At 43.6% G+C, this 27,050-nt stretch overlaps 2 protein-coding genes across 7 annotated transcripts; one reads left to right on the forward strand and one right to left on the reverse strand.

The window, feature by feature from the left end:
- The first annotated feature begins 270 nt into the window (after positions 1 to 270).
- Positions 271 to 849, forward strand: LOC125376984. Its single transcript, XM_048389738.1, has one exon. It carries the CDS (start codon positions 271 to 273, stop codon positions 847 to 849), a length of 579 nt encoding a protein of 192 aa, XP_048245695.1.
- A 3,941-nt stretch (positions 850 to 4,790) lies between these two features.
- LOC124114148 lies at positions 4,791 to 27,048 on the reverse strand. 6 transcript variants are annotated; one of them, XR_007219292.1, is made up of 14 exons: positions 26,926 to 27,048; positions 22,413 to 23,395; positions 21,973 to 22,059; positions 21,105 to 21,266; positions 18,277 to 18,411; positions 13,379 to 13,535; positions 11,768 to 11,837; positions 11,061 to 11,142; positions 10,536 to 10,601; positions 9,732 to 9,842; positions 8,852 to 9,085; positions 7,489 to 7,580; positions 5,755 to 6,454; positions 4,791 to 5,463 (listed from the first exon to the last, which is right to left on the reverse strand). XR_007219292.1 is itself a non-coding variant. In XM_048388939.1 (13 exons), exons 2-13 carry the CDS (start codon positions 23,392 to 23,394, stop codon positions 6,347 to 6,349), a joined length of 2,271 nt encoding a protein of 756 aa, XP_048244896.1. In that variant the 5' UTR covers position 23,395; positions 26,926 to 27,048; the 3' UTR covers positions 4,791 to 6,346. The 6 variants fall into 6 exon arrangements, 2 of the variants coding, with proteins under 2 accessions (XP_048244896.1, XP_048244895.1); XR_007219291.1 differs by having other exon boundaries at positions 4,791 to 5,560; XR_007219290.1 differs by having other exon boundaries at positions 4,791 to 5,654.
- Positions 27,049 to 27,050: the final 2 nt, after the last annotated feature.

The following is a 27,050-nucleotide window of genomic DNA, read 5'->3' on the forward strand; positions in this document are numbered from 1 at the left end:
TACCTCCAAAATTACACGCTTTGTGGCACAAGTTACCTCCAAAACTACACGCTTGATGGCACAAGCTACCTCCAAAATTACACGTTTGATGACACAAGCTACCTCCAAAACTAAACGCTTGATGGCACAAGCTACCTCCAAGACTGATGGCACAAGCTACCTCCAAAACTACACGATTGATGGCACAAGCTACCTCCAAAACTACACGATTGATGGCAAAAGCTCCCTCCAAAACTACACGTTTGATGGCACAAGCTACCTCCAAGACTGATGGCACAAGCTACCTCCAAAACTACACGCTTGATGACACAAGCTACCTCCAAAACTACACGCTTGGTGGCACAAGCTACCTCCAAGACTACACGTTTGATGGCACAAGCTACCTCCAAGACTACACGTTTGATGGCACAAGCTCCCTCCAAAACTACACGCTTGGTGGCACAAGCTACCTCCAAAACTACACGTTTGATGGCACAAGCTACCTCCAAGACTGATGGCACAAGCTACCTCCAAAACTACACGCTTGATGACACAAGCTACCTCCAAAACTACACGCTTGGTGGCACAAGCTACCTCCAAGACTACACGCTTGGTGGCACAAGCTACCTCCAAGACTACACGTTTGATGGCACAAGCTACCTCCAAAACTACACGCTTGATGGCACAAGCTACCTCCAAGACTACACGTTTGATGGCACAAGCTACCTCCAAGACTACACGTTTGATGGCACAAGCTACCTCCAAGACTACACGTTTGATGACACAAGCTCCCTCCAAAACTACACGTTTGATGGCACAAGCTACCTCCAAGACTACACATTTCATGACACAAGCTACCTCCAAGACTGATGGCACAAGCTACCTCCAAGACTGATGGCACAAGCTACCTCCAAGACTGATGACACAAGCTACCTCCAAAACTACACGATTGATGGCAAAAGCTCCCTCCAAAACTACACGCTTGATGGCACAAGCTCCCTCCAAAACTACACGCTTGATGACACAAGCTACCTCCAAAACTACACGCTTGATGACACAAGCTACCTCTAAAACTACACGCTTGATGACACAAGCTACCTCCAAGACTGATGGCACAAGCTACCTCCAAAACTACACATTAGATGGCACAAGCTACCTCCAAAACTACACGCTTGATGACACAAGCTACCTCCAAGACTGATGGCACAAGCTACCTCCAAAACTACACGCTTGATGACACAAGCTACCTCCAAGACTGATGGCACAAGCTACCTCCAAAACTACACGCTTGATGACACAACCTACTTCAAAGACTGATGGCACAAGCTACCTCCAAAACTACACATTAGATGACACAAGCTACCTCCAAAACTACACGCTTGATGACACAAGCTACCTCCAAGACTGATGGCACAAGCTACCTCCAAAACTACACATTAGATGACACAAGCTACCTCCAAAACTACACGCTTGATGGCACAAGCTACCTCCAAGACTGATGGCACAAGCTACCTCCAAAACTACACGCTTGATGGCACAAGCTACCTCCAAGACTGATGGCACAAGCTCCCTCCAAAACTACACGCTTGATGGCACAAGCTACCTCCAAAATTACACATTTGATGGCACAAGCTACCTCCAAAACTACACGCTTGATGGCACAAGCTACCTCCAAAACTACACGCTTGATGGCACAAGCTACCTCCAAAACTACACGCTTGATGGCACAAGCTACCTCCAAAACTACACGCTTGATGGCACAAGTTACCTCCAAAGTTACACGTTTGATGGCACAAGCTACCTCCAAAACTACACGCTTGATGGCACAAGCTACCTCCCAAACTACACGCTTGGTGGCACAAGCTACCTCCAAAACTACACGCTTGGTGGCACAAGCTACCTCCAAAACTACACGCTTGGTGGCACAAGCTACCTCCAAAACTACACGCTTGATGGCACAAGCTACCTCCAAAACTACACGCTTGATGGCACAAGCCATCTCCAAAACTACACGCTTGGTGGCACAAGCTACCTCCAAAACTACACGCTTGATGGCACAAGCCAGCCCTTCCGTTCACACTCTAGCAGGCTTGAGTATGACTGGGAGAAAAGGGTTGAAATTTACTGTTTCACTGAAATGTAACAAAGTCAATTTACATCACTATTTTTTTAATTGCATTTATCATTCGGTACTTTCATTAATTTTCTTTTGATACTTTTCAAATATTCGCTGATTTGTGTACAAAATGAAGCATCGATCGTACTTACTGCGTTCCCTCAATCTCATTAAAATCAGACCTTAGTTCTCGCTACCGCTAAACAAAGATCTGAAGACATCCCATTAGGGATCACGTCAGACCGACCTTTCATCCGACCAATCAGTGCGTCGCTTACCAGATTATGAAAGGGACAGTCGGAATGTGATTTCTAGTCATGCAATCTCGAAAACTTTAACATGGTGTATTCCTAACAATAGTTACGGGTTTAACGACTGAATCCATACAATCTAGACCATCTATTAGCCATTCCAAAATGGTTTTTTTTGTTCAGGTTTCAAATTTGTAATCGAGAATTTGTCAAAATATGTTTCGAAGCGTAGTCGCCAATTTGTAATTTGTGCCGTAAAGCACGAGAAAGCTGCCTTCTGATTGGTCATTCCATTGGTCGGTCAAAGTTTGCGCAAGGTCGGCCTGACGTGACCCGTAATGTGATGTCCTCAGATAGATTGTGCGTTCCCTTTAACAGTATCCTGATCACAACTTGCCGATATGTTCGACTCCTACAGTGACAATAGTTATCGAGTTATAATGGAATGTGAAAGTTTCTCTGAAGATGAATTAATGATTTCGGAAGAAGTACAAATGAACCCCTACCTGTGACCGACAAAAGTGACAACAAAAATCAGGATGGTCTCCATCCTGGATGCATGGGTTACAAGTGGTTGCATCACACAGATTGGTTCGTTTGTTTAGTATATTTTATCCAAATCACAATATCCCGTTGCAGTCATGCAACAGCACTACAAAGATGAAGTGTCATGTCATAGACTGAATTCGTGTCACTTGCAAACGTGTTACTGTACACATGGCTGAATGTTTTATGATACCTGGACTGACTGCTGACACACATTATGCAATAATCTACTGTGGTTACATGTTGTTGTGAGATAATGACTGTCGGTGAAAACAATACCTTTCTTTTTAATTATCATTAATTGGCCACAAAGATCAATCGATTTTTATCTTTATAACGGCGCAGATTGAGGGCGTGGTTGTGGAACCCGCGCTCCTAAAAGTGAACAGGAAAATATCTTACGATGTTAAAATGATATAATTCACTTTAGTGAGTTGGGTTTAACGCCGCTTTTAACAGTATTCAAGTTATATCACGGCGTGTCAGCTTAATGTGGGAGGAAAGCCCGAAGTGATGCAGGTCTCGGACGTTTACCACTTCGATGAAACCCACGAGCACGGGTATGGTGCTGACAAACCTAGAAACATAATCGTTGAGAACCGGGATTCGAACCCACAATCATAGGTTTCTGACGCGCCCAAGGGACGCAACTCTGCACAGCGAATTGCGGCGCCTTAGACGACTGGGCCACCCGTGCCCCCTAATTCACTTTAAGGTTACTTGACACGCCCCCACCAGCCATACTCGTGACATACAAGGAATCCGTACCAATCAAACAGTTAATCCATACCAGCATTATATATACAACACTGGTCTCCCACCATTGAAACGATCGCGTATGTTCTGTACCCGCCTGGGAGTAATATTTAATCAGCTTGCAGACCTAGCCGGCCGTCTCCCTCGTAAGCACTTTTAGGTGAAATGGAGTTTAACGTCGCGTCCAAGATTTTTGCACTTATATAGCGACGTGCATGTATGTGTTTGTGTGGCTGCTTGTTTGCCGATTTATAGTGCTAGCTCAGTGAGATACCGTGCCGCAGTTTAACATGAATACCCCACTCAGACACAGTATACAGACCAATCCTTTTTTAGTCCCTTAATGCCGAGCGCCAGACAGGGTAACAATAAGTACCATCTTTTAACGTCTTTTGGTATGACGCGGCCGGGGATCGAACCCCGGACCTTCCGCTCTCCGGGCGGACGCTCTACCACTAGACCACGGAGGCGGTCTGTTAGCGCTTTTAAGATTTAAGGTTTGGATTATGACAAATACTGACCTCAAAATACGTACTTTTAATTAAGCGAAACAGCGCCAACTTTACTTTTCATAATCTCTTTTTCGCGGCCATCGTATTGTACTTCATACTAGCTACATAACGATGTAAGATAAATCTATTACTAATTTTAATGATACTTGCACTTTAAAAGTTACATGTCATTGTAGCCCGTTAGTTATACGTTTGTCTACAGTGGTGGTATCAAATAACTTGGGTAGTTTTCTATACTATTATTTTCCGTTAGTCTCAAAAGTATCAACTACCATCTCGTATTGTGAACCCTGGTGGAACGGTTTCGTGCACTTAGTTTGTGAAGTGAAATGATGCAACATTAGCTTGAAGTTTATAAGAAATAGAATATTTAATGATGGTTACTAGTTTTATTTCATCTTGTGTTATGATTCGTGAACATACCAGGTCTTACCACGATACTGTTGAGACAAACACCATATTTGGCAAACCACAATTAAATGTCCTCTATTTGCATAATACTTGTCAGGGGTCAGTGAAGGTCAGGTCAGGGGTCAGAACTTACAACACTGTGGTCAGTGATATGAGCCAGGCTTATACCGAATATGGCTGTCGAGGTTCAGCATCAAAGTAGTGACATAAAACAACATGTATCAGAAATAAACTTTATTCATCTTCACCAACAAAATGACCTTGGCATCCGAGTGTCACCTCCTCCAGGCGAGGACAGTGCCTCTTATTTGACCTGCACTTCCGGGGGCCTCCATGTGAGGACAGTGCCTCTTATTTGACCTGTACTTCTAGGAGCCTCCAGGTGAGGACAGTGCCTCTTGTTTGACCTGTACTTCCAGGGGCCTACTCCAGGTGAGGACAGTGCCTCTTATTTGACCTGTACTTCCAGGGGCCTACTCCGGGTGAAGACAGTGCCTCTTATTTGACCTGTACTTCCAGGGGCCTACTCCAGGTGAAGACAGTTCCTCTTATTTGACCTGTACTTCCAGGGGACTCCAGGTGAGGACAGTGCCTCTTATTTTACCTGTACTTCTGGGGGCCTCCAGGTGAGGACAGTGCCTCTTATTTTACCTGTACTTCCAGGGGCCTCCAGGTGAAGACAGTGCCTCTTATTTTACCTGTACTTCTGGGGGCCTCCATGTGAGGACAGTGCCTCTTATTTGACCTGCACTTCTGGGGGCCTCCAGGTGAGGACAGTGCCTCTTATTTGACCTGTACTTCCAGGGGCCTACTCCAGGTGAAGACAGTGCCTCTTATTTGACCTGTACTTCCAGGGGCCTACTCCAGGTGAAGACAGTGCCTCTTATTTGACCTGTACGTCCAGGGGTTTGCCCCAGGTGAGGACAGTGCCTCTTATTTGACCTGTACTTCTAGGAGCCTCCAGGTGAGGACAGTGCCTCTTATTTGACCTGCACTTCTGGGGGCCTCCAGGTGAGGACAGGGCCTCTTATTTGACCTGCACTTCTGGGGGCCTCCAGGTGAGGACAGTGCCTCTTATTTGACCTGTATTTCCAGGGGCCTACTCCAGGTGAAGACAGTGCCTCTTATTTGACCTGTACTTCCAGGGGCCTACTCCAGGTGAAGACAGTGCCTCTTATTTGACCTGTACTTCCAGGGGCCTACTCCAGGTGAGGACAGTGCCTCTTATTTTACCTGTACTTCCAGGGGATTCCTCCCAGGCATCAGGTGGTCAACTCATATTAAGCTGGGAGACAAGCAAGATGTCACATTATCCCCGCTACCCTGAATGGGATGGAAACATGAGGTCATATCTTAACCTATATCCCCACTGGGACACACACATGAGGTCACATCCCCAACTCTATCCCCACTTGGACACACACATGAGGTCTTATCTTCACCTATATCCCCACTGGGACACACACATGAGGTCACATCCCCAACTCTATCCCCACTGGGACACACACAAGAGGTCTTATCTTCACCTTCATCCCCACTGGGACACAAACACAGGGTCACATCTTCACCTGTATCCCCACTGGGACGGAAACATAAGGTCACATCTTCATCTGTATCATCACTGGGACACACACATGAGGTCACATCTTCACCTATATTCCCACTGGGACACACACATGAGGTCACATATTCACCTGTATCCCCACTGGGACACAACTTTATCCATGGGGTAGGTACTCTGGGTAGATCAGTCCACAAATATAAAACTTGTATATTCAGGATGTGAGCCTCCGGTCTCTCAGGTTCTTCAGTTTCTGTCTCAGACTGAATATTTCCTCTTTGTATACATCTTCTTCGGCTACCACAACTAGCTCTCTCACCTCCTGCAACACACAACACACACCCTAAACTCCTCAGCCACGTATATCTCTACTGGGACACAAACATGAGGTCATGTGTTCACCAGTATCATCACTGGGACACAACTAGCTTCTTCACCTCCTACAACACACAACACACTCCTACTTCACAGCCACCACTCCTACAAGGCACATCTTCCCGAGGCAAGGGAGTTAACTGACTATCAAAGTCAAGTTTCCACTCTTGCCTAACTAGGCTGGTATTATGGAGTTACATTTTGGCTTGACTAACGAGTGTTTGCATAGTCCAATCAAAATCACGCAACGGAATCGAAATCCGGTTTGGAAACTGTCGTGCAGATTTCGATCGATTGCAGGATTTGTAAAGCATGTGCACCGTCAACTCGTCGTCAACAGATATTTTCCATATCTTTTCATGTTTTTAATCAAGGTGCTCGCGTGATTTGATGTACCCGTTGTATCACAATACAGATCTTGATTATCGATTAGATCGTCTTGACTGGGCGCCACCATTTTGTTTGAAGCAAATGCAAGTGATACGAGAGGTGGCATCTAATTGGTCCATAGGAGAGGCTTAGAAGGGACATAACTGGTAATAGCCACTGGTGGCGCTACGATCGAGCCCAGGAATTCCAGCAAAGTTCGGCAAGGGTGGAAACTGGACTTTTAAAGTCAGTTAACTCTCTTGCCTCAGGAAGATGTCAAGGCACAGCACACACCCAAGTTCATCAGCCACTTATATCCCCACTGGGACACAAACAGGTCAATTGTTTACCTTTATCCCCACTATACTATACTATGTTCTCCTGTATTACCACTGGGACAAACACAAGGTCATATCGTCACCCATATTCTCACTGGGACACAAACTCGAGGTCATATCGTCACTCATATCCCCACTGGGGCACAAACTCGAGGTCATATCGTCACCCATATTCTCACTGGAAACAAACTCAAGGTCATATCTTCACAGCACAAGCAGCTCCTGCAACGCACACAGAACACACCCTTACTTCATCAGCCACCACAACACTGACCTTGATAGTGAGAGGAAGTGTTCTGGCACCGAACCTGTAGAGACAGTCCTTGGTTGAGTGGAGAGTACCTCGACTTGGTCGAATTCGGAGCTCTGCAATGTAAGAGGATCAAGTTTTGTCCGATTGAAATGTTGTTAATTCTCCAGACTTCATACAGTCAGACCAAACAAGAAGCATATGTGTGGAGATAATGAAATATACATCTACGTCACAGTAGTCTGTAAACAGAAAAAACAGTTATCCCCCACCACAGTGAGTGAATATGATTTTACGCCGCTTTTAGCAATATTAATGCAATATCACGGCAGGGACACCAGAAATGGGCTTCACACATTGTACCCTTGTCGGGTCTTCGGCATGACGAGCGAACGCTTTAACCACTTGGCTACACAACCGCTCCCAAGTCAGCTCGAAAAGGGCCTTGAATGTGTGAGTTGGGTTTAACGCCACTTTTAACAGTATTCAAGTTATATCGCGGCGTGTCAGCTTAATGTGGGAGGAAAGCCCGAAGTGACGCAGGTCTCAGACACTTCGGTGAAACCCCCTGAGCACGGGTATGGTGCTGACAAACCTAGAAACATAATTGGGGCGAACCGGGATTCGAACCCACAATCATAGGTTTCTGGCGTGCCCAAAGGACGCAACTCTGCTCAGCGAATCGCGGCGCCTTAGACGACTGGGCCACCCGTGCCCCCAAAAAGGGCCTTGAATTGCCAGAAACCACAGGGCACGTAAGAACTGTGTTTGTTCATACAGTAGTGAGCAAGAAGACGTAGTCATTAATATCCCCCTCCCATTGTCCAATCTAAAAGACATTAAAATGTGCAATGAAATGTGACATTCTAAATTATCAGTTTGTCCAGCTGCTTGTGGAAGAGGTTGAATTCAAGATCTACTCCATAAAACTTGTACAAATATCTGCTTCAGTAAGACTTTAATGTTAAACAAATGTATGAGTGAGTGAGTATGATTTTACCCCTCTTTTAGCAATATTCAAGCAATATCACGGCGGGGGACACCAGACATGGGCTTCACACATTGTACCCATGTCGGGAATTGAACCCGGGTCTTCGGCGTGACGGCCGAACGCTTTAACCACTAGGCTACCCGACCGCCCCTCATGTTAAACAAAGATTATAATCATCTTCCAGTTTATTTTGTATGTCTTAGATAAGCTTGCATAGTTTTATTCAAGAAAAATAACATGGATCAAGGGCAGTAACTCCATAAATTTAAGACATCAATTTTTTAACTCATCTGAGATCACGACAAATAATACATCTTTAACTTAAATAGTTTTTGAGAAAAGGTGTCCCCATTGAGAAGCAGATGGATGGAACTGATTTCCCCTGATTGTACTCACCTACAATGTACAGATCTGTCACCTGGATGTAGTCATGTGGTGGGGGTCTGTACGTGGCCTTGAAGACAGGCGTGTAAATCAGCTCAAACTGGATGTACAACACAGGCGGTGAGATCTGCTTAATCATCATGTCATCAATACCCAGACGGAAGGAGTCTCGGACTTCACGCTTAATCTTGATGCCCTGGACAATCTGGTCCTCAGACACACCGAAGTAGATAGAGCCACCACGACCTGGGGACAGGCACTGAAGACTTGGAGCAAGTGGGTGGGTGTGTGGGTGGGTGGGTGTGTGGGTGGGTGAGTGAGTGAGTGAGTGAGTGGGTGGGTGGGTGGGTGAGTGAGTGAGTGAGTGAGTGAGTGAGTGGGTGGGTGAGTGAGTGGGTGGGTGGGTGGGTGAGTGAGTGAGTGAGTGAGTGAGTGAGTGAGTGAGTGAGTGAGTGAGTGAGTGAGTGAGTTGGGTTTAACGCCGCTTTTAACAGTATTCCAGTTATATCACGGCGTGTCAGCTTAATGTGGGAGGAAAGCCCGAAGTGATGCAGGTCTCAGACGTTTACCACTTCGGTGAAACCCACGAGCACGGGTATGGTGCTGACAAACCTAGAAACATAATCGGGGCGAACCGGGATTCGAACCCACAATCATAGGTTTCTGGTGTGCCCAAGGGACGCAACTCTGCACAGCGAATCGCGGCGCCTTAGACGACTGGGACACCCGTGCCCCCTGAGTGATTGAGTGAGTGCAAAAGTGTGTTCATGAATATTTAAACCAAAGAGAGCGGGGAGTGAAATTTGTGAGTGAGTGAGTGAGTGAGTGCAAAAGCGTGTTCATGAATATCTAAACCAAAGAGAGATGAGTTCACCTCCATGCCCTGACTTACTGTTCAGCATCCCACAGGCGACATCCGCGATGGCCAGGGCGGAGACTTGGGACAACTCTTTAGGGGGTCGGATTTCATGTGTCACATCATTACAGAAATCCACCCGAGAACCTGTAATAAAAACAGTGGAGTCAGTCTGGTGTTGTGTCACCAGGAGGAGAGAGGAGTCAGTCTGGTGTTGTGTCACCAGGAGGAGAGTAGTCAGTGTCACCAGGAGGAGAGAGGAGTCAGTGTCACCAGGAGGAGAGGAGTCAGTGTCACCAGGAGGAGAGTGGAGTCAGTCTGGTGTTGTGTCACCAGGAGGAGAGAGGAGTCAGTGTCAACAGGAGGAGAGAGGAGTCAGTCTGGTGTTGTGTCACCAGGAGGAGAGTAGTCAGTGTCACCAGGAGGAGAGAGGAGTCAGTGTCACCAGGAGGAGAGGAGTCAGTGTCACCAGGAGGAGAGTGGAGTCAGTCTGGTGTTGTGTCATCAGGAGGAGAGAGGAGTCAGTGGGACCAGGAGGAGAGTGGAGTCAGTCTGGTGTTGTGTCACCAGGAGGAGAGAGGAGTCAGTCTGGTGTTGTGTCACCAGGAGGAGAGAGGAGTCAGTCTGGTGTTGTGTCACCAGGAGGAGAGTGGAGTCAGTCTGTATTACATCACCAGGAGGAGAGGAGTCAGTGTCACCAGGATTGAATAATTGTAAAAAGAAAGTTGTAAATTATGATAAAAGCAGGTACTTTTTCTTGTTACACCTTGGAAACAAACCATCTATATAACCAGTCATAGGAAGTAGATGACAGAGGGGAAGAGTCTGCCCACCACTCACCATAGATGTACTGCTGGTCTGGAGTGTCCTGCATCTCCCCTGAGTTGATGGCCACAACATCACCATCTGTAACCATGGTAACATGAAAGGATGAGAATGGATATTTTCCTTTTCAGCTCAAACTTCTTTGCAATGAAGCGTGGTCCATAATTTGGAGGTGTTTATGGGGGGAAATCATCAGATTTTAACAAATTTGTGGTCACTAAAATTCACGGAAATTCGTGGATACATGGAAGATCCTCATCACTGAAAATGAGAAGGAAGCTTATGTAACAGTTTGTATACCAACTGAATCAGGGCTCATGACATCAGAATTATCCTAGTCAAAATTCTTCAGTAACAAGAGTTGCAGTAGTAACCAGACAATCCTCAAGTGAACACAGGTCCTGTCCTCATCAAACAATAAACAAATTACTGGTCAGAACAATTAATATGCCTCTCTGAAGCCTTCCCTCCCTCCCTCCCTCCCTCCATCTATGCCCCTCCCTCCCGCCCTCCATGACAGCACCTCCCCCGTGCGCTGACCTACAAATGCTGCACCTGTTGTGGGGGACGCACGACGTCCTCCATTTGTATCCCCCTCGTCCTCCTCACTAGAGCTGATGTCCTGTAACACAGTGGAGAATAGGGAGTGAGGGGTTTAAACACTGTCATTATGTGTAGGATAAAGCACGCCCAGGGGTTTTCATGACATACAAAACACGCATCTGCAGGATAAAACCGAGAGACATCAGCCCCAAGGTTTTATCCCATGGATGAACCCCAGGAAACGGGCGTAAAATATCTGTTGCTTGCGTAGGGTTCTTGAAAAAGACATTCTAAAAAGCATCGTATTTTATCAGCGCCACAAACACACACACACAGACAGACAAACACAAACACTGTCCAATATGCATACACTGCACATACAAAGAAACTGACTGACAGACAGACATACACACAAACTGACAGATACACACAGGCACACATATACACTGCCTAATATGCATACACTACACAGACACACTGACTGACAGACACAAACACACACACTGACACACACACTGACAGACTGACACACACACTGACAGACTGACACACACACACATTTACACAGACACGCAGACCCACACTCGCACAGACCCACATTCACTGACGCGCACATACGCAGACACAGACACTCACTCACACTCTCACACACGCACAGACACACACACAGACAGAGCAGGACACTGTGTAACTGATGTAGTCACCTCTGCCTGGAAGGTGACCGGCCGCTGAGGACTGTTTGTCTGGTCCAAACTAGTGCTTCCTGCAGTCACCCTAGGAAAAAGAAAACTATACTCAAATCTGAATGTTGAGTCTTTCACAAGAGTCAACAATATACACAATTTCTAAATAGGTATACCTACAACCCTTCCTCCTTAACAATATTTAATTTTCAGACCACAGACTATCCTAGTTTAGATATTTGCCTTTAAATAAGACGATACCTGTTTGTTCCCTCTCGCAGAGAATGGTCACCATGCGAGGATTACAAATTTTGAACTATTTCTAGTGGCCAAACAGCAAGATGAATTGAGTTTGATTCCAGATGGGTCCATAAAATTTGAAAACCGTGAGGGAATCATTCAAATGTAACTCATAAACAATGTCAACCACATTTTAACTTCCGGGTTTTCATCAACATTTTCTAGCTTTTGCAAAAGGGAAACACGCCGTCTTCTGCGGGAATTAAATTACGTAATTGTTGCTAATAAAACAAAAGTATGAATCTGGAACAATATTCATTATTATTATAAACATATGATGAACTGTCACTACTAATTAAATTAAATTTCAAAATTATTTCCTTCAATACAGTATGGTACATACGACAGTCAACTATGTTTATAACGAACATGCTAATAATGAACTGATGGCTATAATGAATTTACTTTTGTCCCTTAAATTTGCTGTAGTTATGCTGTATGAATGCTAATAACGAACCACGGTTATAACTAACTAAAATTAGTGGTCCCTTTGAGTTGGTTATAATCGTAGTTAACTGTAAATATGAGTGAGTGAGTGAGTATGGTTTTACGGTGCTTTTAGCAATATTCCAGCAATATCACGACGGGGGACACCAGAAATGGACTTCACACATTGTACCCACGTCAGGAATCGAACCTGGGTCTTCAGCGTGACGAGTGAACGCTTTAACCACTAGACTACCTGACTGCCCCTACTGTAAATATGGAAGGAAATGGCAGCCACATGAGACTAATTCCTTGAAGTGACATTGCATATTTAAATGGTCTCTCTATTGGGTGAATGAGTGAGTGAGTGGGGTTTTATATTCCAGTCATATCATGGTGTGTCAGCTAACTGTCAGTCTGTCTCCCAGACCCAAAAGAACAAATTAAGAAAGGAGTCTAACTCAAGTCTAGGATGATTGGGCAAGTCTAGACTGCTTCAGCTCCTGAAATTAAGCATTATTCTCGACTCCATTTGGATTTTATTTATCTATTTAATAGATGTATATTTTTAAATACAATAATTTTATTTCTGAGACTAAATGTCAGTCCAGCTTACTGTTAGAGGAAAGTGTACAGGTCTCGGGCCTTTACCACTTTGACGTAACCCAAGAGCACGGGTATGGTGCTAACAAACCTAGACATATAATCGGGGCGAACGGGGATTTGATTTGTACCAACAACCATATATTTCCTGTGTGCCCAGGGGACGCAAATCTGCACAGTGGTACAATAGGCATTCATATAAACTGTATCTCTTTTTTTTCACCAACACAGCATTTGTTTAATAAAGTCTAAGTCGCACATGAGAAGGAAAAATACTTCATCATCACTAATCTGTCCTCTCACGTGTCAGCCTTTGGGGCCTCAACACCATCTGGGGTTCCTCGCTGTGTGGCCTTCACCTCTGTCACATACAGGAAGTTGCGCAAAAGCTGAGTGCCCATCTTGTAAACGGGTCTGAATGGTTTGTAGCACACCATGATTCGTAGTACAGTTGACAATCCTGCAGGAAAGAGAAGCCACTAGGACTTAAGTGTACAAAGAATACCCTACACATGTATGAACGTTTTGGGCCAAATGCACTAAAGTACTCAGGGAAATGAAAAAAAACTGTTTTTTCGATCTCAGATTTTAAATAAATGCAAGTTAATATACACAATATATAAATATTCAAACAACTCAATTAGTACTAATTGGGCCTTGGCACAAATACAGCGTATCAAAGGTTTTTATGTCTTTTTACACGTAAAAGTGTGTAAAAATATGAACAAAACAGACTATTGTGAAACTGAGCATAACCAGGTGCTAGTAGAACAAGGTGAATGTCCATGACCTATGACACCTTGACGACAGGTGAAAACAGGTGCTTGTAACCCACGTGCATGTGATTTGTCAGTGGTTAGTGATTTGTGAGTGGCATTGTGGGATAGTGAATCATCGTCAAAATATCAGAACGTAAAAGTAACATATTCCCTTCTCAAACAACAACTTACATGTCATTATTATTATGTACATAAACATAGCTGTTATTTTTACTTTAATTTGAAAGTGCCTACAAATTACCTCCTGTAAAGTACATTTTGTATTGAGCACTGAGATAAAACTAGCAAATCCAGACTAGTACTTTTCCAGTTGTTTTGTTATTTCGTATTTACATCTACCTAATGCTTTGTGTCGATTATTAAATCCAGCAAAACAGGGTTTTTTCATTTCCATGAGTACTTTAGTGCCAATTTCTAACACTGCATAGACCGTGTACACTAGAATACTGAATCACAAACACAATAGAGTAACGGAATTACTCAAGTATTGCTTGTGGGTTCCGTGAACTTATTTCTTTGCCTACTACACACATGAAGTTGACCCGTGATTCGAAACCACGATCATAGGTTTCTGGTGTTCCTAAGGGATGCAACTCTGCACAGCGAATTACGGCACCTTAAACAACTGGCCCCCCATGAAGTCAGTGAAGAGACAAGTTCAGTCAAGGAGACTCCATTGTTGTAGCACTGATAGTATATGTGAAGGCTTCACAATGAAGCTATGACTACACATTGTAAAGAAGCAATTGGAAAAGAGTTTATCGTTATGACCTCACTGACACAAGATCTTCCCTCCAGTACAGCACAGACCCAGTGATTCAGTACCCAGCGAAACCACATACACCAACAGTTAAAACCAACTTCATATATTGACTACCCCATGCCGACACCCCACGCTACCGACAATACCAGGCAATTGACAACTCTCAATAGCCAGAGAGAACATGCTATTACATTCAAAACCTACTGCTATCAACCTCGGTGTCACACGCCCTCTCTATGATTAACTGTACCTTGTCAATGGAGGAATTGGGTATTGAATTATGATTGACTGATAGTGCTGCATTGAGTCGGTTGTTGAGCCTTGGTCGCGAGAGTGGTCGTTAATAGCGGTACCTTGCTTGTGATTATACAAGGTTGATCTACTGTTCGGACATACTGATTGGCATACAGATGTATTGTCATGGTTGACATGTGTACCTGTTGTATCGACAAAGTATATTTCAGTGAACATACACTAGGAGTTACAAAGATTGATCCAGCATTTTTAAAAGGGGTCGAAAATATAAAAATCCTCTCTCAGTCAATTTTACTGCCTACAACAAACTACACTTGGTTTTCAAAAGGGGAGGGGGCAGACCCCTGGCCCCCCTCTAGATCCACCTAAGGGTTATTTATTTTCCAATTTAACATTTATTTTCAAATAATTTAAACAGAGTATCCCTCCCATTATAAATCTGTCAATGATGCTTGCATAAGTTTTAAGCAAACATACATTCTTACATTCATGACCTCTCAAGTCAAGTTCGAACTTATAAAGTTTCTGTTCAAGTGGCTATAAGCTAGATAATGAATGAAAATACAGACTGACCTGCAAATCACCCACCCACAATGTTGCTAAATACAGTAACAATATAAAAATCATTACTTTATTTTTTCAATCTGGCTATATCTGATGATCCTGTCTTTGAGGCCTGCACATATCTACTGTCTGCTACTTAAACATTCAAGTACATCGTGTCACTGTATACTGGGTCACATATGACTTGTCAATCAGAATGTCTTGTTTCTCTCAAACAGCGCCCTCTGTAAAACTGTCCTACTTTTAATATTTTATTTTTAAGCACATTGTTTCAAGCAATAAAGATTTTGTTACGGCTAAAATATTTCATGTCTTCATTTTCTTCCAACTTCTTAACATTGTTATGAAAAGAGTTTTTTTTCGATTGTGTTTTTGACATGACATTCAGACATAGAGCCAAAAGGGCGTGGCCAAACAGCGACATTGTTCAGTAAAAACAGTTTACTTACATAGATTTGTATCCTATCAAAGAAATACAATATAGGAACTTAAAACCCTCTTTCCCATAACCCATACAGTTCTTAAAAAAAAATCTTGAGAAGCAATGTATTCTTAGTAACTGGCCCAAACAGATAAATATGACATTCTTACTATGGAGAAACTGAAGAAAAAAATATAATCTGCAAGACAGAATTTTTACTTTATTTATTGACTTATTGACTGACCTTGGTTAACAGTTTAGACCTGACAGGTAATTTAATATTATCAATTCTTTCAATACTGATACCATTGACTCTGTGATTGTGTGACTGTAATCAATACTCAACATAGCTGTTTTTTTTATTGTTGTTTTGATAACTTTTTTTCCAGGCTAATTTGCATAATGCCTATAGCCTGTTTCTGCCATGTCAATTTGGACTTAGTTTTATTTTTGAATGTTGAAAGTGCCTACAAATTACCTCCTGTAAAGTACATTTTGTATTGAGCACTGAGATAAAACTAGCAAATCTAGACTAGTACTTTTCCAGTTGTTTTGTTATTTCGTATTTACATCTACGTAATGCTTTGTGTCGATTATTAAATCCAGAAAAACAGGTTTTTTTCATTTCCATGAGTACTTTAGTGGCTGTTATTATCAGCAAGACCGTGAAGATCCGAGTAGAACAGGTCTTCAGCAACCCATGCTTGCCATAAAAGGCAACAATGCTTGTCGTAAGAGGCGACTAACGGGATCGGGTGGTCAGGCTGGCTGACTTGGTTGATGCATGTCATCGTATCCCAATTGCGTTGATCGATGCTCATATCGTCAATCACTGGATTGTCTTGACTCCATTATTTACAGACCGCCGTCATATAGGTGGAATATTGCTGAGTGCGGCGTTAAACAACAAACAAACAAACAAACAGACAATTATATTATAATGAGCAACATACCACACTGGGAACTATGACACGCAATTAACTCACCCAGCCTGAACCTGATCAAATTTAGTTGCCTCTCACGACATGCATTCAAGTGATGGGCTTATACTGTAAATCTTGAAATTAACGTGAGCTATGGGAAAAACGCGAGTGGTCTTTGCTCGCATTAATCATCTATGCATTTATGTCTCCAAATGACTATCAACAATAAGATGCACACTTTGCGTAGCAGCAGTTGTAACAAGTATATAACAATGTCCTTCAAAAAATAGGAATTACACAATGGGCATCCGGTGAGTTATCACTGCTGGGGTCAAGAGTTGTACCCACTCATGTCAAGCTTGTTGACACCTACTCCGCATACCTATCAGTGAACTGTTGTTGATTCAATAATCTTATTGCCTTTGAACTTCCTTAGTGCCAGTCAACAGGGTAAACATATAAACTGTGTGATGTTTTTAGGAAAACATGCTTATTGTTTTTACAGAAGGGCTCAACTCAGCCCTAATAAGCTGTGCTATTTGATTGGATTAAGGTAAGGATGTATCATTCAATTAGGGACGGGGTGGGAGTCGCATTGATATTGAGTCACATTTTTGGCTAAGGTTCAGCAGTCATATTAAATTGGAGACGCATTAATTTCCAGATGTACAGTATTCTAACCAGTGGTGGGATGGATGTCTGGTATTTTATGGAAACGGGAACTGGATATTTTTAAAAAACACACTACAGGTAACTGCCCACACTGCAAACAACCAGAAACCCCAGAACACGCACTCATCCACTGCACACACTACCTAACACATCGAACCGCATTACAAACCACCCTCAATCTAAACAAGGCTCTAACTCTAGAAGCAATACTAAACCCACAAAATAAACTAGAAAACTTCAAGGCCTTAGGCGTATTCTAAATAAAAACGGAACTAATAAAACGCATCTAAAAACACAATAACCTACCAAATCAAAATCACATAAACAAACAAACATCCACCATACCCAGCTCCCTTAGTTCTCCTCCCCAATCCCATCGGCATCTATTCCAAATCTCAAAATTCCCAAATTCTATATAAGCAACCCCTAAAACCCCCCTCTTGGGTTGCACAGACCACTTTCGCCCCTTTCGGAAACACATTAAATGGCCTGGCCGGGCCCGTGTGCGAAATACGCATCAGTCGGAAAGCGCACGTTAAATATCCAAAGTAAGTAAGTGGATAGTTTTCAGCTACAGCTCACAGTTGCAAAGTCAAATATTATTAAAAGTAGGAGGCTAATTTTATCTTAAACTGGCAACAATGTATTCTTTGTGGCAGACTTACTTTTTGTTTCACAAGTCTGAATTATAATTATTTTTCTCATGCATCCCCCCTCCTTCCCTCCTTCCCCCCTACAGTATCAACTGGTCACTCCTTTTCACAAGAAAACACCCATTCCATTATATCTCTTCAAACCAGGATACTTTAACGTGTCTGACTGACCCTCGTTCTGGTAGAAGACCGAGCGGTAGTGTCTGGAGAAAGTGAGGATGTTGGCGATGCAGGACATGCAGGTGTAGCTGGTGTCCTCCCTCACGTTGACGCTCCAACCCTTGTCAGGCACACTCCTCAACAGCTCTACAACCACCAACATGAAGCAAACGTTAAGGCCATCAGCTGTGAAGGCACCATGCTAGTGGTCTGGAACACTCCTCAACAGCTCTACAACCACCAACATGAAGCAAACAAGGCCATCAGCTGTGAAGTCACCATGCTAGTGGTCTGGAACACTCCTCAACAGCTCTACAACCACCAACATGAAGCAAACGTTAAGGCCATCAGCTGTGAAGTCACCATGCTAGTGGTCTGGAACACTCCTCAACAACTCTACAACCACCAACATAAGCAAACGTTAAGGCCATCAGCTGTGAAGTCACCATGCTAGTGGTCTGGAACACTCCTCAACACCCCACAACCACCAACATAAGCAAACGTTAAGGCCATCAGCTGTGAAGTCACCATGCTAGTGGTCTGGAACACTCCTCAACAACTCTACAACCACCAACATGAATCAAACGTTAAGGCCATCAGCTGTGAAGTCACCATGCTAGTGGTCTGGAACACTCCTCAACAGCTCTACAACCACCAACATGAAGCAAACGTTAAGGCCATCAGCTGTGAAGTCACCATGCTAGTGGTCTGGAAACTTGGGCTTCACCCTGACAAGCCAGTACAACACAAGCTAAGTGAACACAGCCAGCAGCAGCTGAATCTCTCCCTTGTACTTACAACTGAACCACAAAGTAGTGAGTGAGTTTGGTTTTTACGCCGCTTTTAGCAATATTCCAGCAATATCACGGCGGGGGACACCAGAAATGGGCTTCACACATTGTACCCATGTCGAGAATCGAACCTGAATCTTCGGCGAGACGAGCGAACGCTTTAACCACTAGGCTACCCGACCACCCCTAACCACAAAATAACACAATGTACAGAAGAGGTGGTGCAGGTGATACAGAAGGTGGTGCAGGTGATACAGAAGGTGGTACAGGTGATACAGAAGGTGGTACAGCGCTGTAACTTACAGTGGTAGGTGGTACAGGTGGTACAGGTGATACAGAAGGTGGTACAGGTGATACAGAAAGTGGTGCAGGTGACACAGAAGGTGATACAGGTGATACAGAAGGTAGAAAAGGTGATACAGAAGGTGGTACAGGTGATACAGAAGGTGGTGCAGGTGACACAGAAGGTAGTACAGGTGATACCGAAGGTGATACAGGTGATACAGAAGGTAGTACAGGTGATACAGAAGGTGGTACAGGTGATACAGAAGGTGGTACAGGTGATGCAGAAGGTGGAACAGATGATACAGAAGGTGGCACAGTGCTGTAACTTACAGTGGTAGGTGGTACAGGTGATACAGAAGGTAGTACAGGTGATACAGAAGGTGGTACAGGTGATACAGAAGGTAGAAAAGGTGATACAGAAGGTGGTACAGGTGATACAGAAGGTGGTACAGGTGATACAGAAAGTGGTGCAGGTGACACAGAAGGTAGTACAGGTGATACAGAAGGTGATACAGGTGATATAGAAGTTAGTACAGGTGATACAGAAGGTGGTACAGGTGATACAGAAGGTGGTACAGGTGATACAGAAGGTGGAACAGATGATACAGAAGGTAGCACAGGTGATACAGAAGGTGGCACAGTGCTGTAACTTACAGTGGTAGGTGGTACAGGTGATACAGAAGGTGGGACAGGTGATACAGAAGGTGGTGCAGGTGATACAGAAGGTGGCACAGATGATACAGAAGGTGGTACAGGTGATACAGAAGGTGGCACAGATGATACAGAAGGTGGCACAGGTGATACAGAGGGTGGCACAGATGATACAGAAGGTGGGACAGGTGATACAGAAGGTGGGACAGGTGATACAGAAGGTGGTGCATGTGATACAGAAGGTGGCACAGATGATACAGAAGGTGGTACAGGTGATACAGAAGGTGGCACAGATGATACAGAAGGTGGCACAGGTGATACAGAGGGTGGCACAGATGATACAGAAGGTGATACAGATGATACAGAAGGTGGCACAGATGATATAGAAGGTGTCAGAGGTGATACAGAAGGTGGCACAGATGATATAGAAGGTTGCACAGGTGATACAGAAGGTGGTGCAGGTGATACAGAAGGTGGTGCAGGTGATACAGAAGGTGGTGCAGGTGATACAGAAGGTGGTACAGGTGATACAGAAAGTGGTGCAGGTGACACAGAAGGTGGTGCAGGTGATACAGAAGGTGGTGCAGGTGATACAGAAGGTGGTACAGGTGATACAGAAGGTGGTACAGGTGATACAGAAGGTGGTACAGGTGATACAGAAGGTGGTATAGGTGATACAGAAGGTGATACAGGTGATACAGAAGGTGGTATAGGTGATACAGAAGGTGGTGCAGGTGCTACAAAAGGTGGTGCAGGTGACACAGGTGGTACAGGTGATACAGAAAGTGGTACAGGTGATACAGAAGGTGGTACAGGTGATACAGAAAGGTGCAGGTGATACAGAAAGGTGCAGGTGATACAGAAGGTGGTACAGGTGATACAGAAGGTGGTACAGGTGATACAGAAGGTGGTACAGGTGATACAGAAAGAGGTGCAGGTGATACAGAAGGTAGTACAGGTGATACAGAAGGTGGGACAGGTGACACAGGTGGTACAGGTGATACAGAAAGTGGCACAGGGTGGCACAAAAGGTAGTACAGTGTGTGTGTGTCTATACATCTGGGATTTAGGGTGATACAGAAGGTGGTACAGATTGAGAGTTGGCCTACTCACCAAGTAGGTCATGGAGAACTGGTTCAAATACAGTCTTGTCGGTGTGGGGGTTGGTGGCGAGGTTGTTGAGGATGCGGAGAGTCTGTAGCACCAGGCTGGAGTCTGGGCAGCGCAGGACTGGCAGCAAGTATGTCAAACAACCAGTCTTCAACAAAGTCAACCCTGAAAACAAGGGGACATTTCATGGAAGCTCCTGAAACTGCTTTGATATAAAGCAAAGCAGCTGATGAAGTTATTCACCTGATGGTACACAGTAGCGGATGAAGTTACCTGATGCAACACAGTAACAGATGAGTTTACTCACCTGATGCCACACAGTAGCAGATGAAGTTACCTGCCTCGACACAGTAGCAGATGAAGTTACCTGATGCGACACAGTAACAGATGAGTTTACTCACCTGATGCCACACAGTAGCAGATGAAGTTACCTGCCTCGACACAGTAGCAGATGAAGTTACCTGCTGCGACACAGTAACAGATGAGTTTACTCACCTGATGCCACACTGTAGCAGATGAAGTTACCTGCCTCGACACAGTAGCAGATGAAGTTACCTGCTGCGACACAGTAACAGATGAGTTTACTCACCTGATGCCACACAGTAGCAGATGAAGTTACCTGCCTCGACACAGTAGCAGGAGAAGTTACCTGCTGCGACACAGTAACAGATGAGCTTACTTACCTGATGCCACACAGTAGCAGATGAAGTTACCTGCCTCGACACAGTAGCAGGAGAAGTTACCTGCTGCGACACAGTAACAGATGAGCTTACTTACCTGATGCCACACAGTAGCAGATGAAGTTACCTGCCATGACACAGTAGCAGATGAAGTTACCTGCTGCGACACAGTAGGGGATGAGGTCACTCACCTGATGCGACACAGTAGCGGATGAGGTTACACATGGATGCTAAGGCCAGCTGCAGAGTGTATACATCACTGGGCGGGGCTTGCACACCTGCACAACCACAGCAAGTTAACGACAAATACTTGTTATCAGAAGTGTGTGAATATTTACATATATTTCATGGCATCAATCTGTTCGTTATGGAAGATCTGCAGTTTGTTATGAAGGGTCTAAAACATAACACAAGGTTTGAAACAATACTGAAGAATATGTCACAATATGAAGAATCACTTGCTAACATTACATTTATCGAAAAGGTTGCTACTGCATTCTTGTTTATAACATGAATAATGGGTTTAGAATTCTGTCATGACATTAACAACTACTTATTGATATGACAAGCTCCAGTACATTAGTACTGGTTCCATATATTTAAGAGCGAATGTGTTGCCACGACAACTTACCTGCCAAGTAGCACAGGGAAGTCTGGGCAGGGAAGTACATGAGGCTGAGAGCAGATGGCAACTCAAAAACATTCTTCAGCCGAACTTCCCTCACCCCTCCGTACTCCAACATCGTCGCCTTCACCCATTCTCCAACATAGCTGACAACCTGACCTCGGACATGTTCCAGCTGCCCATCTCGAACAACAACCATGAGCACAATCTTTCCAACCTCGATGGCTGCCACATGTAGATCACCCTTCACATTTTCTATGAGGGACTTAATGGCAGCTGCCTGCCTAATTGCCGCCTCACCAAGAAGAGCATAGAAGTACTGATCCCTGAGATGCTCGGTGACAATCACGTCCTTCCAGTCCTTCAGTTCTCCTCCCTGGATATTTAAGGTGGGCCAGGCCAGACCTTTGCTCATCAGCTGCTGTGTGATGTTGACGTCCGTCTCACCACTGGTGTCGAAGCAGCTGCACCTGTAGATACGTCCAGGCAGGTCTATGGGATATTTCAGGATGTTTCCAAGATGTTGTTTAACATCTCCGCCAACTGTTTCCATGACAACATTTGCTATCAGCTGTTTTCCCCGTGTTAAGAGGGAAAACATTTCCTGAAACTCACAAGAGAATCTGAAAAAGTCTCCTTTGGTGTCTGTCAATTGAAGTAGGGATGTGTAAAATCTGACTGTCATCAGCGGGCGCAGAACAAGTGGAGACATGGATGCAAGGTGGTGGGTGACTTTCAACGCGAGCATCACGAGAACACCATGTATGTCCTGGTTCTTGCCCCCCGGCGTCCAGGTGTCCAGACAGCTGACCAGTACATCGGCCAGGCCCTCCTCCAACAGGTACTGCACAACCTTCCAGTCATATGTGGACTTGACAAACTCAAAGATGGCCGTGAGCCCAGCTACAGTCACCAGTGGATTGTGGGCAGGTTTGGACACCTGCAGTAGGTACTGCAGCGTCCTGGTCTCAGACGTAGTCAGGGACATTCTGGAGAAAATGTTGTTTATTTATTACAAATCTTGTCAAAAGAAAATGAAAGTCAAAGTACATTTCTATATTTTGGGGCTTCTAATCCTTGCATAATTTTTTGTTGTTTTTGGTTTGTTGTTTTACGCCGCACACAGCAATATTCCAGCTATATGACGGCGGTCTGTAAATAATCAAGTCAGGACCAGACAATCCAGTGATTTACATCATGAACATCGATCCACGCAATTGGGATCGATGACATGCATCAACCAAGTCAGTGAGCCTGACCACCCGATCACGTTAGTCGCCTTTTACGACAAGCATGGGTGGCTGAAGACCAGTTCTACCCCGGATCCCTTGCATAATTAGTCTATTGTCAAGTTATTAAGCATGTCTGGTTGTGTGCAATGCATTAGCTCCTGTGAACTATGTTCACTGGACCTTTAGTAATGGCCTAATTGCAGCACTAAAAAAGTTATTACTGGTGTTGTTTTGCCATCTGCAGATTATGATAGAATACGTAACTGTATTTGTAATGAGTATGGATGAGACATATGGACGAACAACTTCTATATTACAATTAGGAGCGATGGTTTCAGTGTAGATTCTAACACCGTTATCAAGCAAGTGAAGTACAGAGTATGGTTGACAAGAATATATAGTGTTTATACAGTTGAGTAGGTTTAAGATCAGTTACACTGTTGTATTTGTAATGAGTTGTGTTTCTGCATGAAGTTAGTCAGTGAATACAACAACTGTGACCATGACATTTTTTGGAGGAACATACACTCAAGCAATGTAGAACTTACCAACAAGAAAAGGAAATGTATTCAATACTGTGAGATGACATTATGTGCTAAGTTTGGTTGCCATTGAAACAAAAAAACAAAAAATTTAAATCCCAAACTATCAAAAGACACCAGTTCACCACTAGACCTATCTATGTGCCAAGTTTGGTGAAGAAATATGGTAGGGTTTTCAAGATCAGCTCCGGAAACGAGGACTACCGCCATTTTCAGTCTAAATCAAAGCCGTTGCCATGGAAACTCGAAAAATAACTTTTTTTTTAAAAATCCCAAACTATCAAAAGGCACCAGTTCCCCACTAGACCTATCTATGTGCCAAGTATGGTGAAGAAATATGATACGGTTTTCAAGATCTGCTCCGGAAACGAGGACTACCGCCATTTTCAGTCTAAATCAAAGTCGCTGCCATGGAAACTAAAAAAAAAATAAAAAATTAAATCCCAAACTATCAAAAGACACCAGTTCACCACTAGACCTATCTATGTGCCAAGTTTGATGAAGAAATATAGTATGGTTTTCAAGATCTGCTCTGGAAACGAGGACTATCGCCATTTTCAGTGTAAAACAAATTCGTTGCCATGGAAACACGAAAAAAAAAAATTCAAATCCCAAACTATCAAAAGGCACCAGTTCACCACTAGATCTACCTAGGTGCCAAGTTGGGTGAAGAAATGTGGTACGGTTTTCAAGATCTGCCCCGGAAACGAGGACTACCACCATTTTCAGTCTAAATCAAAGTCGTTGCCATGGAAACTCAAAAAATAAAAAAAAATTAAATCCCAAACTATCAAAAGGCACCAGTTCACAACTAGATCAAGTTTGGTGAAGAAATATGGTACGGTTTTCAAGATCTGCTCCGGAAACGAAATGTGACGGACGGACGGACAGCACCCCTTCCTATATCCCCCTTCCACTTTGTGGCGGGGGATAATAAATGGAGACTTGTTTCAGTCAGTTCGTAAAATGACTGAAATATTTAGGCTTGAGAAAACAACGACTTACTGTTGTCTGGCCCACTACAGCAAATGAGAGAAAACAAAATGCAAATATAGCAATTACAGCCGACCAAAGTTATATGTATAATATTAAGGAATTACCTTGTTCGAGGAATGCATTTGTCAATATCCACATAAAGGAACAATATCCAATACATCAGCAGGTGTACAAAGTTCGATGTCACATGTCTTTGTAACAATCTGATATATTCTAAAATATATTGGCATTTCTGGATATTATAACTCTTGTTCGTATCTCAACTGATCACATACGTTTGTTTCACAAGTTTCACGCAGGTGACAAATCTCATTGGTCAGCTGAGATAGCACATGTGACAACTATTTTCATGATGTCCACAGTTCTTTAAAGAAATCCATTGCGTGAGCTATCAATCAACGTATTATCAGTTAATCCTTTGAACAAAGTGTGTTGTTTTCACATCAGCACTTCATGCCCTGGTATGGGTGTATTCTGTCTGCTTTAGGAACCTTTGTAAGGCAATCTGAATGGTGCTACTACTAACTATACCAGTAATAAATTCATTAATTGAGCATCAAGTGAATGACGACAAATGCACAGGTGTAGGGTTATACCAGTAAACATGGATGACAACAAGGGAGTAGTAATCATATTTCTGAAAAATACGCAATCTGAAACCCAAAAATGCTTTCACTGCAGGGATATTTTTTTTATAACTATAACCATCAGTGATATCTCCAAATAACATCCGATGAGCTTCCATTGTTTGTTTTTTTCAGTTTGTTTAGGTTGGAGAAATTAATTAACATACGCCTTTTGTAATACTGTATTGAAATCTTCAAAGATCAAAGTTCAGAAATCAGTTTCCAGGCATGATTATAGATATGGCCTCAACGTTTATTTATGCGGTCCTAGCGGATGGTAGCCCAATCTCGCTCAGTTGCGTTTGCAAGAAAATCGACTAACAGCTGCTAGTGCATCCAAGTTGGCAGTGTTAGATAGCTAGGAAGTGCCCCTTTAACCACTAGGCTGGTGGGCTGTAAAAGGCTTGTCGTAAGATGCGACTAACAGGATCTTGCTGACTTGGTTGATACATGAGATCTCAATTGTGTGGATCAATGCTCATGATGTCAATCACTGGATTGTCTGGTCCAGACTTGATTATTTACAGACAGCCGTCATATAGCTGGAATAAGCTGAGTGCGCCATTAAACAAAAAAAACACACACACACACACACCACACGGTGACACCACACACACACAAACCGCAATGCTGGCTACCCCACTGCCCCGGCTATTGTTCAAAGAAGTTAATCACAGTGAACTTGTCAAAACACCAATGAAAATGAAATAAATAGTTTACCATACCTAAAAAACGGCACGGGGTGTTGACATTCTATCATTAAAGTGTTACATTAACAGTCGAGGGGGGTAATTACTGTTACATTAATGGTGTTTTAGATGAATGCTCGTTTGTGTCATTGTTTTCACTGAAGGCATGTCAAAATCTTTCAAAAATGGCATATGTTTTTTGCTTGATGTTAAAAGTGGGTTAAAAGTGAATTATTTTAGAAAGGTGATTGTGATTACTTACAGGATAATCCTGTCAAAAATATCAAGGGGCATCTTTGTTTGAGTTTCAAAATATGACATGCGCCAATCCTTGTGGCAGTCATGGTAAAAAGTAGATACACCGATATTCTACTTCTGTCACGACTGGGCATTTTAACAGATTAAAAACGAACGTAGAGATACTTTGCATTCACCTTGACAAGTATTTAATACCAGCATTTGAAACCTCCGCTTCTCGTGATTGCACCTCTGCACCCCGTCTGGCTGTTTATCTGCGTGGAGTTCATACGCGGGAGCTAGTGGCGCTGTTGAGAGTTGA

The sequence above is a fragment of the Haliotis rufescens genome, unplaced genomic scaffold (assembly GCF_023055435.1).
Source record: "Haliotis rufescens isolate VD_foot unplaced genomic scaffold, xgHalRufe1.0.p SCAF_8, whole genome shotgun sequence".
In the NCBI taxonomy this organism is placed as follows: Eukaryota; Metazoa; Mollusca; class Gastropoda; order Lepetellida; family Haliotidae; genus Haliotis; species Haliotis rufescens.

Excerpts from the sequence above, each read along its gene's own strand:
- LOC125376984 (XM_048389738.1), top strand. The coding sequence starts at position 271 with ATGGCACAAGCTACCTCCAAAACTACACGCTTGATGACACAAGCTACC.
- LOC124114148 (XM_048388938.1), bottom strand. The coding sequence starts at position 23,394 with ATGTCCCTGACTACGTCTGAGACCAGGACGCTGCAGTACCTACTGCAG. Across the intron at positions 21,267-21,972 it reads CCGCTACTGTGTCGCATCAG|GGTTGACTTTGTTGAAGACT; the intron begins GTGAGTGACCTC and ends CCTTGTTTTCAG. Across the intron at positions 6,455-7,488 it reads CACTTCCTCTCACTATCAAG|GAGGTGAGAGAGCTAGTTGT; the intron begins GTCAGTGTTGTG and ends TGTGTGTTGCAG.